The following is a 16396-nucleotide window of genomic DNA, read 5'->3' as shown; positions in this document are numbered from 1 at the left end:
CATGTAGGTGCATGTAGATGTCAACCTTAGGAGTAGTATGCATCAAATGCATGTTAGCTGCATCCATGTAGTAGGGGCCAGCCGCAAGGCCAACCCAAGGAGGGCCAGCCTTGCAAAAGGTATTAAATACCTTTAGCCACCATCTTGACCCAGTTATGGCAAATAATAAACTGGTCGACAGCAGGGAAAACAGCCGACCAGCACTCTTTTGGCATATAAAAGGGTGAGCTATCCAACAGTCCATAAATCATCATATAAAAATCAAGTTCTCAAGCATCAGTCAAGCATGTGTGCTTAGACATCCAGCCTTTGCATACTTTTAGCATTCCTTTGTGCTTTCAAACCCAAGGCATTAGAAGCTTAGTCTCTTCCCACAGTTCTCAGCACACCAACCCTCAGTCTCGGACCGGTGTATTCTCTTCGAAGATAGGTTCACAGTCACCTACAGGCTATTCACAGTTCTCTCCAGTATTTCGTCAATTTATTCTTGCGTTTGGCAATCAGCCAGTCAGTTGGTCCGCTCAGTCTTCTGGACACAATTCAGCTTGCATTCAGTTCTCCAGAAGAAATAAAGTAAATACTCCTGCTTGCAAGGGGGGCCTTTCAATGAGTAATTTGGTACCCCATCTGGTGTCATCTCAACTACATCTTTTAGTTCATGTATGTTGTTTTAAAGGATTGCTAAAGACTCACTAAACTCAAGTTTAAAGAAGGCCCTGTTGTTTCACACGGTCCTAGACGGTCCTAGCTTGGCGTATGCTACATATTTGCTCCAAAGAAGTCAATATTCTATGGAAGATTTTGTTGATACTGGGCTGACCTACTCTACCTTTGATAAAGGAGATCTAGAGAGCTTCTTCAATAGTTGAGAAGCTATAAAATCTTAGGGGGCTTGAGTATTAAGTTCTATAAGGAGTTTTGGGTCTTACTAGGACCCAATGTACCCAATGTCCACTCATCCAACTTTGGGAGGCACCATGGAAACCTCACATTAAAGATTAGTGAGAATATTGTAAAACTTATGTGTTGCGGAAGACTTTAGAAAATGGAGATAATTAAGAGAATATTGTCAAATATAATTGGAACATGAATGTTAGATTAATGCTTGTTTTACATAAGGAAAGCCCAAAGGTTTTGCACTTACTATGCTTGCTTGGAGTGTAGCCCCACCTTTGGTACCAATGGAAGGGTTTGCTGACATATCAAGCAACAGTAAGGGGGACCGCAAGCTGCTAATGAGCCTTCCCAGAGCCAATGCCGTCTCCTCTCCAAGTCCACAACTTCCAAGCCAAAGTCTCTGAAACTAACCATTAGATGTGAGATTCTAGTTGAAGGTGATTCTATTTTGTGTTTAGAAAGAAAGAGAAAAAGAAACATATATTAAACATCTACTAAAGACCCAATGGCCCTATGAGACCACAGTGATACAATAATGTCCATATATCTCATCATGGAACGAAAAATAAAATAGAAACAAAACAAAACTATCTCACTGGAGTGATACAAACTTTCCATGGAAATGTCGTCAGCGAATACCATGAAACATGAGAGGAGCATCGACCCCCAATAGATGGTATACCACTCCAAAACATCAAGCATGGGGCTAAGGAGTATGGCCGAGAGGTCTCCCTCAGCTACATCACGTGGAAAGGTAGCTCGATGGTGATCGAGCATGTCCTAGATCTGCAGCTAATGAGGGGATCATGGCCGACATCCGGGGGGGGGGGGGGGGGGGGGGGGCGCATTAGGCACGCTCGAATGCGGAGGCCCAGTCCAAGGTAACTCCTCTCAGGCGAGAGAGAAAGAAAGAAAGAAAGTTGTCTTAAGGTCTTCAAAAGGCCAAAATGACCTATTAGACCAAAAGGTTACATCATATCCATGAGGTACATCATCTTGGGTACAAAATAGTAATAAAGAAAGATAACAAAAATCTAGAACTGTAAAATCTGATCTAGGTACATGAGCAGAGAGCTCTCATATCACCCTAATACATCCCTCATGGGCCACTGTGACATGGTGCTCAAGGTGGTAAACCTAAGCCGGCAAGAAGGTCATACAATGATGGGAGATGATGGCCCGGATCCTCCTGTAGTGGCGTGGCCGTGGGCGAGGGCCATGGGGTTTGGGGTGTTGAGTTTTGCATAACTCAGCGGCTCTGTCGAGTGTCACATCTCTCGGTTGAGCTCCTGCACTAGCCTGTGGTTCAGTTATGGTGGGTGGATCGACCCTTCGAGCACTGGTCTGGAAGAAGTCGGTGAGAGGTCTTTGTGCTGGTCCTCGAGCAAGTACAACTGATCTGGATCTCACTAAGGACTCCCTATGTCTGCAGAGCTCTAGAAGAAAAAGTCCCAGGCATGTTTGATCCGGGAAGTCCATGATCTTGGAAAGTGGTCCGAACCCAGCTCGGAAGAGGCAGTGGAACCTCCTCCCAATCTCATAGTATACAGGGCATCGACATACGTAATGATCCTCTATCTCAGGCTATGTGTGACAGAGCTGGCATATCCTGTCCTTTGGTTCGGCCACCCTGGGCCCATATCTGGCAGTCTCCACTCTCAGTTGGTGGGACGAGGTGCGGATCTAGAAGATCGCACATTTGACCCCAGAAGATAGGTGTGTGTCCATGTAACGTGGGCGGATGATGAAGCCATCCTCTGTCAGGCATAGGAGGTGATCTCTGTAGAAGGCCATCTTCATCCCCAGTGGACACTAGGTGAATTCCATGTCCTCTAAGTATCCAGTCTGACAATGTCCTTCCTGATAACCCTATTCCGCTCTGTGTGGTTGAGAGCAAAAGACGGGGCCTCTATGTTGTATTGGAACACGGGGAGTGCCTCCATTTGCATCCTGTGCATGCCAAACCAAGTGCCTACTTGTGCATACCAGCACTCTGTATCTCCCTTGAGTGTCAGCTGTCTCGAGGACTCTAGGGCTAGCCGGAGGTATCTATCTAGTGGAAGCTCCCATAGCCTCTACCCAATAAGTCACTCTCTCGAATAGAGCCTCTGTCACTATCGGTGTAGCCCCCGTCTCTGCCCGCACAATCTCATGTGGCACTAATCGCTTACTCCTAATCATGAGTTAGATCACGCAGTCGTGTCAGAGAACCACTTCGAGCATTTATTTCAGGATCACCCGTCTGGTGTGGAGGCCCCACCCACCCCCAGAGGGTCCCAACGTTAGGTTCACTCTGGATTCGGTACCAATCTTCCTTATTTTTCAAGGAAACCAACCCCTGTCCCAAACACAGTGCCATAGTTCAATCACGCGTGTTTGATTGGTGAAGACGACGTTTGCAAACGTTGGATACAAACATGTATGAAATGTTGGTTTCATAAATTTTAAACCACTACACTAAAACGATTTTCAAGATGAACGAACAGTAAGGAGAAGCAACCCCCCCCCCCCCCCCCCCCCCCCCCCCCCCCCGGTTGGTTTCATAAATTTTCAAGCAAAATCAATGGAAATACTACACTAAAACGATTTTCAAGATGAACGAACAGTAAGGAGAAGCTGCCCCCCCCCCCCCAACCCCCCCCCTTCCTCGTGCTCATGCTCCTGTTCGCGCCCTGCCGGCCCTGGCCCCCGCATTCGCCCCTTTCTTGTTCCCTTCCCCCCCCCCCCCCCCCCGCGCCTTAGTTGCCTGCACAGGCCACTTCCCCCCCAGTCATCCACGCCGCCTGCTCTTCCCCCCCCCCCCCCCCCTCTTCTCCCCCCGTCTCCAGCCTGCACCTCCCCCTCCTTCCTGCACCCCTTCCCCCTCTTTTTCCCCCTCTTTCCCTCCTCTTTGCTCAAAGAGCTCCCATCAGCACCCCCCTTTCCTCCCTCCGTTCTTCTCGTAGTCTTGACGCCCCCCCCTTCTTCCTTGGTCGTTGGGAGAACCTTCAACTCAAGGGCTTGTTTCTATTATCGGCAAGTTTGGCCTCTTCTATTCTTTGCCCCAGGAGGACTCCATGGCAGCTGCTCCATCTCCCCTGACCGAGGCCACCGTTACCTGCCTTTCATTTTCTAAAGCGGACCTGCAACTTCTCACTACGAATGTAGAATCCTAGAGGCCTCCACTCTGGTATGCAAGATTGTCGATCGTGCGTGGCCAACTCAGAGATCTCCTTCAGGCTAGCCTCCTAGGTGCGCCTGCAAAGATCGCAAATATTCATACATTGGGGCATGGCTACTACCAGGTTGAGTTCGATTCACTAGCAGCGTCTGATCTTGTCATGCAGTTGAGCCTCGTTGCATTGCGTATGGCCCAAGCCTTCTTTGCACAGTGGCAGCATGCTTCGACCCGGCATCTGACTCTCTAGCTTGAGTTTAAGGCTTTCCCGTGACAGTCTGCTTTCCAGGCCTCAGGAAGGAATACCTTCCTCTTCTCCCGGTGATTGGTGGTGCCATCGGGAAAGTGATGCACGAGCAGCCGGGATTTCATCTCTCCGCATCTGTGTTGCCTCGCCGGATTCAGTGCCTCACATGATATCTATTCCCAATCTTCGAGGTGACCCCATTATGCAGAGAGTGGAGTATTCCGGCCTTCCAGGCCAATGTTTCATTTGCAGGTAGATGGGTCATCTAGCCATAGCTTGCCCTCGGCGTCAGTCTAGGAGAACGCCCCCGGTGGTTCCCCGTCCTACTTCCCACTCAAATCCGCACCAAGGGGCCAAGCGAGGAGCAGGTTCCCAAGCCACGTAGCACCAGGTAGTACTGACCGTGGATGACCCATCAGCCAGAGAGTGGCAGACGGCAAGCCCTCGCCAAGGTCGGCGGCCGAGCATTAAAGCTGAGCGTCGCCGTCGTGTGTGCTAGGCTAGCAGCATGCATGCAGGAGGATTTGGTTCTGTCAGAGAACCATTACGAGCACTTATCACAACATCCGCCTGCAGACGGCGGGCCCCCTCCAGTCAAGGAGGCGATTGAGATTTTCTGCCGTGCATCAAGAGCGCACATCAACTCGCACAAGTCGTGTGGTTTTTGGGTGGGGTTTGCACTCGCCCCGACTTGGCAACCAATTGAGGCTTTCCAGTGGATCTCGAGGGGCACTCCAGTTCGCTACCTCAGTTGCCAAGTTGGCATAGATATCACTCCCGAGCAGCAGCTCGCTCCTCTTCTTGTAAGTATTCGGAAGAAGCTTTTATATTGGAGCTTGGCGAGGCTATCCTTAGCAGGCAGAGTGGTGGTGGCAAACCAGAAACTGCTTGCCACCATGTGGTACATCACTTTGTGTTGGGCCTTTTCTCAGGCATGTATTGGCCAGGTACAACGTTTGATCCGAAACTTCTTGTGGGCCGGAAGTGATGGGCGGCCAGCCAGGGCCAAGGTGGCATGGAGAGTGATCATTCACCCACGTAGCAGAGGGGGGCTTGGCCTCATCGATCCCGCTTTACAGAGCCGTACCCTGCTGGGCAAGTTGATTGTCAGAGGACTCCTACCCAGTGGTGAGCCCTGGAAGGACTTCCTCTTGGCCCCAATTTCAGCCCGCACTCCAAGCCTTGGGGGCCCGTGGCCGCAAAGTACTAGATGGATCTTCAAAGAGATGAGAGCCCGTGGTTTAAGCCCAACCTTTGAATAGAGATTCGCAGCCAGTCTACTTCGTGCTTGGGATCATCTCAGGCCATCCCTCACACAGTGTTCAAGTTGCCTCAAAAGGGCAACTTCGGCAGCCCTTGGTTTGGAACCCCCTGATCCATTTACCCAGTGGCCACATGCTAGGGACCCGACCTCAAATATCCCCCTTTAGCATGGGACCAGCCAGGTCTCTCGGAGATTGGATTGCACACAGGCAATTACTTCAGGAGGAGCAGGAGAGAGGCTTGACAGGGATCCGGGGTAGAGAGGCTCAGCATCGACATAGGCTTAGCTATTCCTTAGGAGTGGCCGACTCCTATTCCATACCCGACCCCTCCGTTGTGGCTAGGTGTGTTTACCAGACACGATATTCTTGTGGCAGTCCATGGAGCAGATGAGGACAGTGGTTTGCTCACTTTCTCTGGCAGACTAGAGAGATCAGAGCACCCCTTGAAGGATCTCAGAGGCTGCACCTTGCAGAGGGTGAGGGTGATTGTTTTTCGCGCACGGGAATGGCACATAGATCCAACACCGGCCAAGGTGACCACAGAGAGATTATGGCGGCTATGGATTTGGGAGTGCCGACCTCTCACGCGGCTGCAGTGGGACCCGGGAGAGTGGACTTGGCATGATCTTGCAGATCGGGAGACTCTGGATGCCCTCTTCTTTGCATATACAGCGCGGCTTGGCCACAGGATCCAGATGCCTGAGATAGATGGCACTCCGACAGCAACAGCACCATACTAGCAGTCTCAGGGCCTATCACAGCACTTCCTTTCACATTTCTAGAAGAGGCTTTGGGACAGCTTCTGGCCGAGGAAGATCACTCTCTTTCTTTGGCTGATGGCACACAGGAGTTTGGCGGTCGGTACTTGGCTGGCAGTTGGAGGTTGGTCAACAACTTGCCCGAGGTGCAGCCACCCCCAAGAGTCTCAGTGACATTGCCTTTAGGATTGTCCGAAGGCTGAGCAGGTTTGGTAGCGGATTCTCCGCATCTTCGCTATGGACAGGGCATTGACCCGGATCATCATTTGGGGTACTGTCGCTTGGGCCACCAAGGCTTGAGTGGTCAAGACTTGTGAGGAGGATGGGGGACTCGCCCGTCAGGTCTCCCACCATTGTGTTGCAGCAGTATCAATCACAACCCCACCGACAGGTGACTGGCGACCAGGCTCTTTCCTACCAAAGATGGGAGATTTGCAGCATGCTAAATGCAGCAAGGCCATCGAGGGTACCCACACTCCACCGGTTGACACCATCAGGAACCTATGGCTCGATATCATTCATACCCACACTCCACCGGTTGACACCATCAGGAACCTATGGCTCAATATCATTCATACCCTCTGTGGTCAGTGGGGGAGGATGGGGGAGGACTAGCTTCAGGTCTCCCACCATCGTATTGCAGCAGTACCAATCACAACCCCACCGACAGGTGACTCGCGACCAGGCTCCTTCCTACCAAAGATGGGAGATTTACAGCATGCTAAATGCAGCGAGGCCATCGAGGGTACCCACACTCCACCGGTTGACACCATCAGGAGCATATGGCTCGATATCATTCATACCCTCCGTGGTCAGTGGGGGAAGCTACAGGGAGGTTCTGATCACATGCGGAAGCGGCGAGAAGCCTTCTTGAGACTTTGGAGGCCTGGCCCTTTCCTCACAGATAGACGCAGTGACCCCATTTAGCATTACAGACCACCTATGTGGTTGTTCCTCCCCCCTCCCCCTGTATGAGATAGCCTTCTCCTCACAGAGTGGCCAGCCGAAGGAGAAGCATCCCTTCCCTTTTGATCACTTGTTTCCCGCCCTTAAATGAGGCAAGTTTGTATCTAGCCCGTCGTGGTTGTACTTAGCCCCTTGTGGCTGATTTTTCTTTAACTAATTGAAGGATATTTTTCCTGGGAAAAAAAATAATACACTAAAACTCCCAATTTTACCAAAAAAAAAATCCCCAATTTCCAATGTGTATTGTCCACTTAGAAGCCCTAATTTTTGCAAGTTCTTAAAAGTCCCAAGTTTTGCAAATTTTAAAAAATCCCCAATTTTTGAGTTGGGTTTAGATCCTAGGCCCTAGGGGCTTGCACATTGGGGCCTAGGCATTGGGCAATGGGCCCTAGGAAAACGGCTCTACAGCCTACCATGGGCCATGGCCAAGGCTGTACAGGGCCAAGGTCGTACAAGCCATACAAGCCCAGGCAACATACTGTCAAGCTAGCTAACGGGCGTACATGGTTCTTGGCAGGCTGGCTGACGGGCGTACTTAGCTGACGAGTGCAGACTTTCGAAAGCGACGGAAGTACAAAGTCGGAGAAGACCTCGAAGTCAACGCAAGTACACACATCATTCAACGACTTTCCAAAAGCCCTAAATTTTTTTATTTAAAAAACCCTCAATTGTGAAATATGTGTATCATTCTCCTGTTTTTCCAACGTTTGCTTGACCAAACATGCATGAATGATATGAACTATGAGTGCAAGGATTGCGGGCATGAGTGGAATGGAGGGCCATTGCGTAAAAGGATCCATATCCTATGTATTACTCTTGGCAACTGCACTTGTGCCCCCCAAAATGCAAAAGATGCATGTAGGAGATTGCATGTGGACTTGATGCCTAAAGGAGGTGATGGTGATGGTGATGGTGATGGTGATGGTGATGGTGATGTGGCAGATTTTGGGAGAAACAAGTAGCTCCTCCCATGTCAATGAAGGTGTAGGGCCTACAGGCAAGAGACCCTAGAAGTAGTCAAATGCAAGGGAATTTGGCAAATGCATGACAAATACAAGCAAACAAAAATGCAACCATGGCCACTAGAAGACTTTTTGTGCGGAAGACACCTCACACTATAAGATCAAGAGTCCTTACTTTCTTGACATTGCGAAAGTGTGGCCTAGCTTTAAGCCACCTTCCTATGAAGCTTTGCGTGTGAAAGAGCTCAAAGAGGAAGTCAAATACGTGGATAGAGAGAGACAAGTGGAAGAAATATGGATGTTCAATTGTCCGGTCCGATACTAGGAGGATGCCTATTATCAATGTACTTGCGTCTTCTATCCATGGCATAGTGTTTATTAAGTGTATGGACACTAGTAGCCAACACAAGTTAGGAGAATATATTTTTGGCATCTTAAAAGATGTCATTTTTGAGGTTGGGCCAGCAAATGTAGTGCAAGTATGCATGGATAAGGCCTCCAATTGTGAACCTGTAGGAGCCCTCATAGAAGAAGAGTGGCCATTTATCTTGAACTTGTTGTTTGAGGACATTGGAAGCCAAGCATGGATTGCTATAGTGTTGAAGAAAGGAAAGAAGATTGTTACCTTCATTACGAGGAAGTAAAATGCATTGGCTATGTTCAAGAAACATGGCACTAAGGAACTCGTGAAACCAGCTCAAACAAGGTTTGCATATATATTCGTAGTGCTAGCAAATTTGTTGGATGAGAGGGTGTACAATGGGTTGAGAAGATTCGTGGTTTGTGATGAGTGGTGTTAGTGGAAGACTTTGTTAGAATTGTGCATCTCCGTGTTTTGGGGCCTTACTATTTATATGGGATTTTACTGGATTTTCTCATGATTATTTGTCCAGGGCCAATCGGCCAGCCCTAGAGGCAGTCGGCCAAGTCTCTACTCCACTATATAAGGAGTTCCCCATTATTCACTCCTTCATCCACTTCCCTTGCACATAGTTCAACACTTAGTTGCTGACCATTGCCATTTTAAAGCTTTACTGCTATTATAAAAGGTAATCTTGTCCAACTCTCTCTATCTCCTTTGCACTCTCTCATATGTTTACTGTTAAAGGAGTTCCCCATTATCCACTCCTTCATCCACTTCCCTTGCACGTAGTTCAACACTTAGTTGCTGACCATTGCCATTTTAAAGCTTTACTGCTATTATAAAAGGTAATCTTGTCCAACTCTCTCAATCTCCTTTGCACTCTCTCATATGTTTACTGTTTATGCTTCCGCCTATGCAATCTCCTTCATGGTATCATTCGCTTAGGTCCAAGCTGCTCCAAACTCTGCAAATCTGCCCACCTTTCCCTCCTTTTGCTGTGCGTTTTTCTCCATATCTCTCCCGGCTGCTGTAGATTTGTGACAACAAGTGGCTGTGTTTCCCAACAGTGCTGCGTTTTCAGGTCCAGCCAGCCTGCTGTTTGCTGCCGGCCAGTTTTGGTGGAAGCGTTTTCTCCTACAGAGGCAAGCCGGCCAGTTTACTTGGCTGCGTTTTCTTCTACAGAGGCAAAAGGTGGAGTTGTGGCTATGTTTTCTGCACCAGCATCTGTTTTTGGTGAGTTCTTTGCATTTGGTGTTGCCAAACAAGTGGCCCTACATTGTCTTCTTCCTCCACGAGTCCCTGCCCTTCCGGTAGGAGGTTCCCGGTGGATCTTGGATTGTTTTGCTACTGTCCCGCCTCTTTCTCTCTACGGTTTGAGAGGGGGCTGATTGTTCCTGGTGCCTCACTTCGTTGGAAAGCACTTGCGAGAAGTGTTTGAGAGCTGAGATTTGTTCTTTGTTGCTCTGGATATGGCTCCCCGCTGTACGAACAAGGATGAGAAGTTGAAAGGACCCAACTATGCTCATTGGAAGCTTCAAATGCGGGTCTGGTTCATCCACAAGGGTTTGTGGGACATTGTTCAGGGCACTGAAAGGAAGCCCAAGCGTCCTCAAAACTCTAGGCGGTGGACTCAGGATCAGGAGGATGAATTTGTTATGGAATTACAAGACTCGGAGAATCGGGACTCTCTGTGCTTGTGCAGACCATCATCGAGGTCTCACTGGCAGTGCAAACTCTCACTAGTGCTCATCAGGTATGGTCAAAATTGGAGGATCTCTTTGCTCGAGATTCATCGATGAGGGCAGTTACCTTGCAGGGGGCGGCTTGGTATTTCCTAAAAACAATTCCATGCAATCTTTTCTCATGAAGGCCAAGGTTATCCATGACCAATTACTGGCTATGGGTGCTGCTTTGTCCTCTTCTCAGCTGGCTGCTCTTATCCTCACCAAGCTTCCTCCAAACTATGATGTGATTTCTCGATCTTTGCGGTGCCAGGTCACATCCACTCAGTTGGATTTTGATGATCTTAGCTCCCTACTTTTGGAAGAGTCCGTTCTCATCTCACAGGGTAAACTGAAGGTGTCAATCAATAGTTTTGACCAGGCACTTTCCTCAGTTCAGAAGAAAGGTCAGAGTCGTTGTTTCTCTTGCAGAAAAAGAGGCCATCTGTCCAAAGATTGTTTGTCCAAGAAGAAGGACAAGACCAAGGGCAAGGCTTCATCTCAGAGAAAAGGCAAAGACACGACACAGGATAGTGATACAGATTCTAGTACCACTTCTAGGGCTCCCAGGGCACTTCCGGCTCAGGAGACCCCAGATAGTGTGCTTCTCTAGTACACATGCAGTTTCCCCCCATGTGCTTTCAGCCAAAAGAGGCTTGTGGGCGAGAGAGGGGGCGGATTACAGCTCCACCTACTGGTTCATGGGGACCGTGATTCGGAGTTCCAAGCATTAGACATCTGGCAAGACATGGTTATCTTTGGTACAACAGAGACTATAAACTGGATCTGTTCCAAGTTCATTGTTCGAGGCTTTTGGGACGTGATGTGTTCGGGGATTATGGACGCGGTGTGTCGAGCAGCTCATCATCTATTTTTGGAGTTCACTGCATACTTGTGTGGGAATTCGTGGCCAAGCAAGTTCCTTGCTGTTCGTGGTGGCATCTTGTTTCGAGGAAACAGGTTGGTGGATGCTCTCTTCGAGGTGACTCCAGTATTCGCGATGCTGGAGGGTCCATGGTTGCATCTTCATCGACTTATCTTCTTCCGACTCTTGCACACTATGAGCTGCAGAGGGGGTGTTAGAATTGTGCATCTCAATGTTTTGGGGCTTTACTATTTATTTGGGATTTTACTAGATTTTCTCATGATTATTTGTCCAAGGCCATTCGGCCAGCCCTAGAGGCAGTCGGCCAGGTCTCTACTCCACTACGTAAGGAGTTCCCCATTATTCACTCCTTCATCCACTTCCCTTGCACATAGTTCAACACTCAGTTGCTGGCCATTGCCATTGTAAAGCTTTATTGCTGTTATAAAAGGTGATCTTGTCCAACTCTCTCAATCTCCTTTGCACTCTCTCATATGTTTACTGTTTATGCTTCCGCCTGTGCTATCTCCTTCAGACTTCCCTCACAACAGCTGCTGAGTTACTATATTGAGAATCTCTTTTTCGTAAGATGCCAAATTGATTGTGAAACTTTGTGCACCCCTCCTCAAGATTCTTTGCATGGCTAACAAGAAGGGAGCAACAATGGGACTCATTTATGAGCTCACAGATCGGATCATAGAGAACATAGAGAAGATGGAGGGTGTCGATGCTGACAAGCTTAGAGAGAGAGGATTCGTGTGTTAATCGGTGGGACTCTCCCTTGTTGCATCATATTTGGAGAGGAAAGGGGAAAGAGGCAGATGGGGAGGTGCAAAATGGGTGAATGACACTCACAGAGCGCTATAGTGGGTAGAATGTGGAAGATTCTTGACAAACAAGTTGGATGTATACAAATTGACGGGGGGTTCCTTCTCTCGTGTGTTACGATTGTGACTTAATCTCTCTAATTACTATTGATTAGCCTTCAGTCATTGAAAGGACACCAGTGAAGGGTAACGGGTCACACCCTGTCATATGGGTCATCTCCAAAGGACACAAGTCTTCAAAGAGACATATCTATTGATCAAAGGACACATCCGTTTCCATGGCCGTTTCTGGTTTCCCAAGTGATGTTGTCACAGGAAACGGCCGTTTCCACTCCTAAAAAACCATTTCCCCGTTTCCATTCCTCAAACATTTCCGTTCCCGTTTCTTGTTTCTGGTGACTATGCTTGTGTCTCAATGCAACGCAACACAGTTTCCGCTCTTTGCCTCATGTTTACTCAAGTATTTAACTATTAACCTCTTTAATTATGTTTAAGAATATTTAATTAAGCTAAAAGCTTAACAATGGTATCAAAGCAAACAAACTCCAACCTAAGGATGCCCACAACCAAACCCTAACCCTAAACTCAGAAAACCATAACCCTAAAAATGACCCAGCCCTAGCCTTCCAATCAGCCTTAGCAAGGGAACTAGAGATAATGCCCCTTTCAATTTTGTCCAAAATGCCCAATTTTGCCTGATTTGTGAATTCACCAAAAAATTTGTAAGAACCTCTTCTAGCCAAAAAAAAAAGATGGAATGTTGGATTGTTACTCAGGTCCTTGTGAAACCCTTCTTGGCACCCTCTCCACCCCTTCGAAAGCCTCTCTGGGGGGGCAGGCCCGTGGGAAGGCTTTTGTAAAAGCCTTAATATTTAAGGCTAAAGCTTCAGAGAATAAACATTGCTGGATTTAAAAAAACAATCGTGGCTTATCAACTGAAGCGTGATGACTCTTGAAAAAAAATGACGATTCAGCCCACCAATACGCCATCAGCACTTTCAACAACGCACCTCCAAGGCAACAAAAAAAAAGAAGCACTAGCGAATCAGCCAATCTCCTGACAGCCACTCACTGCCAGCCGCTAACACACAAAAAAAAACACGACCAGCAACCCTCCAGATGCAAACGCGACCAACCTAGAGAGAAAAAAGAAGAAGAAGAAAAAGACCAGCTACAACGCATTTTGGGGCTCCCACATGTAGCCAACTAGCCTGCGCTTCTACACGAACTTCAAAAAAAACCACTAGCTTGTCACATACACAGCACAAGTCTTCCCAGGTCTTCATTATTTGCAGCTTCTGCTTAGCGCCTGACGCCTGCAGTACCTGCATTCAGCTAAGCTTCTTCAAACACAATTACACAATTCGCAGGTGTGATCAGCCCACCTTCCTCTTTTCGTTATTTAAAAAAACACACAAAATACAACAAAAACAACAGCCAAAACAATGTGGCACTTTGATGTTCAAGAAAATCACAATTCATCATAACATGGATACCACACACTTCAGGTGTGCAAATCGGGATCTATGGTTAAAAGAATTAAAACCCCCTCTACTCCCTCTCTTTATCGGCAACAACTAATCCTAGTGCTCTCGGTTCCAGCTAATCTTCCTACCTATATAGGATGGTCTCTAGCAACCTCTCTAGCTTGCAACCCAGCCTTTCCACTTCACAATATGCCTCTGCTTCACCCACCTCTTGATGGTTCTCACTAGGATCAGCACTCATAACCCCTAGAGCCTTAACTTGCAGAGTCTTCATCTCAACCTACTACCATGGAGGACCAAACCCACCAGCTCGGCAATCCAGCTCCAGTGGATTGGCAACATGCTTTGCAAAAGATGCGGCAACATGCTTTGGAGCAGATTCAACAACAGTTCCAACAGTAACTTCAAGAGTCTATGGCCACATTGACTTCTCAGATCCAACAGTTGCAAATGGATCGCCATTCTCATATTAGTTCTATACCAACAATTGACATTACAACACCAGTACCATCAGAGAATGAAGACAACATTCCCCCTAAGGTGGAAGGTGATGATCTTAAGACTCTTTATCATCTTCTACAAGCTAGTAAAACAAAGAAATTGAAAATTAAACTCCGTAAGTCCTATGTAGGACAACACAATAAGCGTACGCTTGAACAATGGCTTTACAAACTTCGCCTGTATTTTGACTCGATGGTTCTTACTTATGCCAAGAAGATTGCATTTACCGCGTCCTTACGGGTCAAATTCATATAGGCTCTCCAACTCTAGTTGCATTAGTGCATGGTGGGATCTCGCTATAGTAAGCCCCCCTTTTTCCTTGAGTTAACTCATCTAATATGAAGTGCATGGTGACTGGGACTCATACATGCCAAAAAAGGTGAATTTCATGTATATGAAGGAGCCATCACCTATATAAAGGGATCCCCTCCCTCATTCTTTCTACACGCCGAGTGGAAGCTCATCATTTGCTTTGAAATATTTCCTTTATACCCCTGCAATACTTATATGACACACTTACACCTTGTATAGTAAGCTAGTCAAATAGGATATTTAGCATGTTGAAAAAACAGTACGACATGGAAAAAATTCATTCATAAGCAGTTTATCCCTTGCCAATGCGGATTTTCAATCCCGAACTCGTATCCGCCACTTGGACCAAACTAGTTCTCTCGCTTCTTATATCTCACAGTTCACTAATCTTATACTGGAGATTAATTCTTTGTTCCTAGCGGATGAGCTTCATGCATTCATTGAAGGTTTAAACCCCACACTTAGTACTCATGTGTAAAAGTACAACCCTGTTGACCTTGCTACCACCATTCATTACACCGAGCGTGTTGCGGATCTAAATCCAAATTCTCAAACATTAGCCTCTCAAGGTCGTTATGGCAATGGTTCATGTATGGCTTGCGAAGGTTATCAATAATCCTCATTAGATAACTTTCAATTCCGACCCAACTCCCCCTGGCCACATTCGCAAAACCTCCCCGGCAGGAAGGGTCATCTTCTAATCATTCTGAGCATCAACAGTTCTTCCGACCATATGCATCTAATCGTGGACTTAACCAATCTCGCACTCTTCGTCCTACAATAGCTTCATCTTCTCGTGACCAACAAAAGATGGGATTGTGCACAATTTGTAATTGCAACCATAGATGGTTTGAATGTCCTAAACAACCCATTTCTCCTCAAAATCGTGATATGGAACCTTCATCTTTAGAAGACTGTTCTGATAATTCAAAAGGAAAACATGCAATAGCTCATGCACTTCATGTTAACCTTGACACATCTATGGCAAACTTTATCGAGTCACTCGATCACAACATCCAAGATTCTTCCAGCATGACTACAGAAGAGCAGTAAGATGATATTGAAAAGTCCTTGGATTTTTTATCTCAACATGATGAGTCACCAACGATGGACGTCTTTCAAGACACAGAGACTACCAAAGCGGATATACCACTTGTTTCAATCTTACCCACATGGGATGACACAGTTGATATCAAACAAGAGGATAATGTTTTCAAATTTTAGAGAATTTCACACATTCTAACAAATTGGATGACTACTTCACTACTTTCAAGCCGAACACTTCAACAGATACTATTCAGGTATCATCGAGCGAATTCATGGTTAAACCTTCATATTCTTCTACACCGCAACATAGCCAAGTCAACTTCAAGCACAACATTTGGAAGCAGACAAAGAAGAAGACATTAAAGAATCATGCTACAACCTGGGATTTTGCATTTAAAGCGCGACAACAAGACAATAGAGGAAACTTTTCCAATATTTCTCAATGTGAGCTTCACCACAAGCATAAATAGCAATGACGAAGATCTTCAACAACATCAGAAGTCGCTTATTTTATTTTTTTCCAGAAAAAGATCCTTCAATTAGTTAAAGAAAAACAGCCACAACGGGCTTGATACAACCACCACGGGCTACATACAGACTCGTCTCATTTAAGGGCTGGAGTCAAATGATCATGAGGGGAAGAGACACTTATCCTCCTGCTAGCCGCTCTGTAAGGAGAAGGCTATCTCATACAGGGGGAGGGGGGAGGGGGGGCGATGGAACAACCACACAAGTGGTCTGTAGTGCCAAATGGAGTCTCCTTCTCTATCTGTGAGGAAGGGGCCGGGCCTCCAAAGTCGCAAGAAAGCTTCCCACCACTTCCGCAGCAGGCGGTCTGAACCTCACGTAACTTCCCCCACTGACCGCGGAGGGTGTGAATGATATCAAGCCATATGCTCCTGATGGTCTCCACCGGCGGAGTGTGGGTACCCTCGATGGCCTTGCTGCATCTAGCACGCCAAATGTGCTAGGCTGCTATGCCACTGCATGTTGAGCGATCTGAAGGCCTAGCCCTCCCCC

General features: G+C 47.2%; 1 protein-coding gene across 1 annotated transcript in view; it reads right to left on the bottom strand.

The window, feature by feature from the left end:
• LOC147618581 (uncharacterized) overlaps positions 1 to 16396 on the bottom strand; it is a 58414-nt gene that overhangs the window by 9200 nt on the left and 32818 nt on the right. Inside the window, exon 7 of the mRNA XM_086773606.1 lies at positions 1145 to 1297. Within this exon, the coding sequence (XP_086629732.1) occupies positions 1145 to 1297 (153 nt within the window). The remainder of the gene's footprint in view (positions 1 to 1144; positions 1298 to 16396) is intronic.

The sequence above is a fragment of the Cibotium barometz genome, chromosome 34 (assembly GCF_041138505.1).
Source record: "Cibotium barometz isolate CiBa-2024 chromosome 34, ASM4113850v1, whole genome shotgun sequence".
NCBI classification, from domain to species: domain Eukaryota; kingdom Viridiplantae; phylum Streptophyta; class Polypodiopsida; order Cyatheales; family Cibotiaceae; genus Cibotium; species Cibotium barometz.
This window is presented reverse-complemented; position numbering and strand designations above follow the sequence as displayed.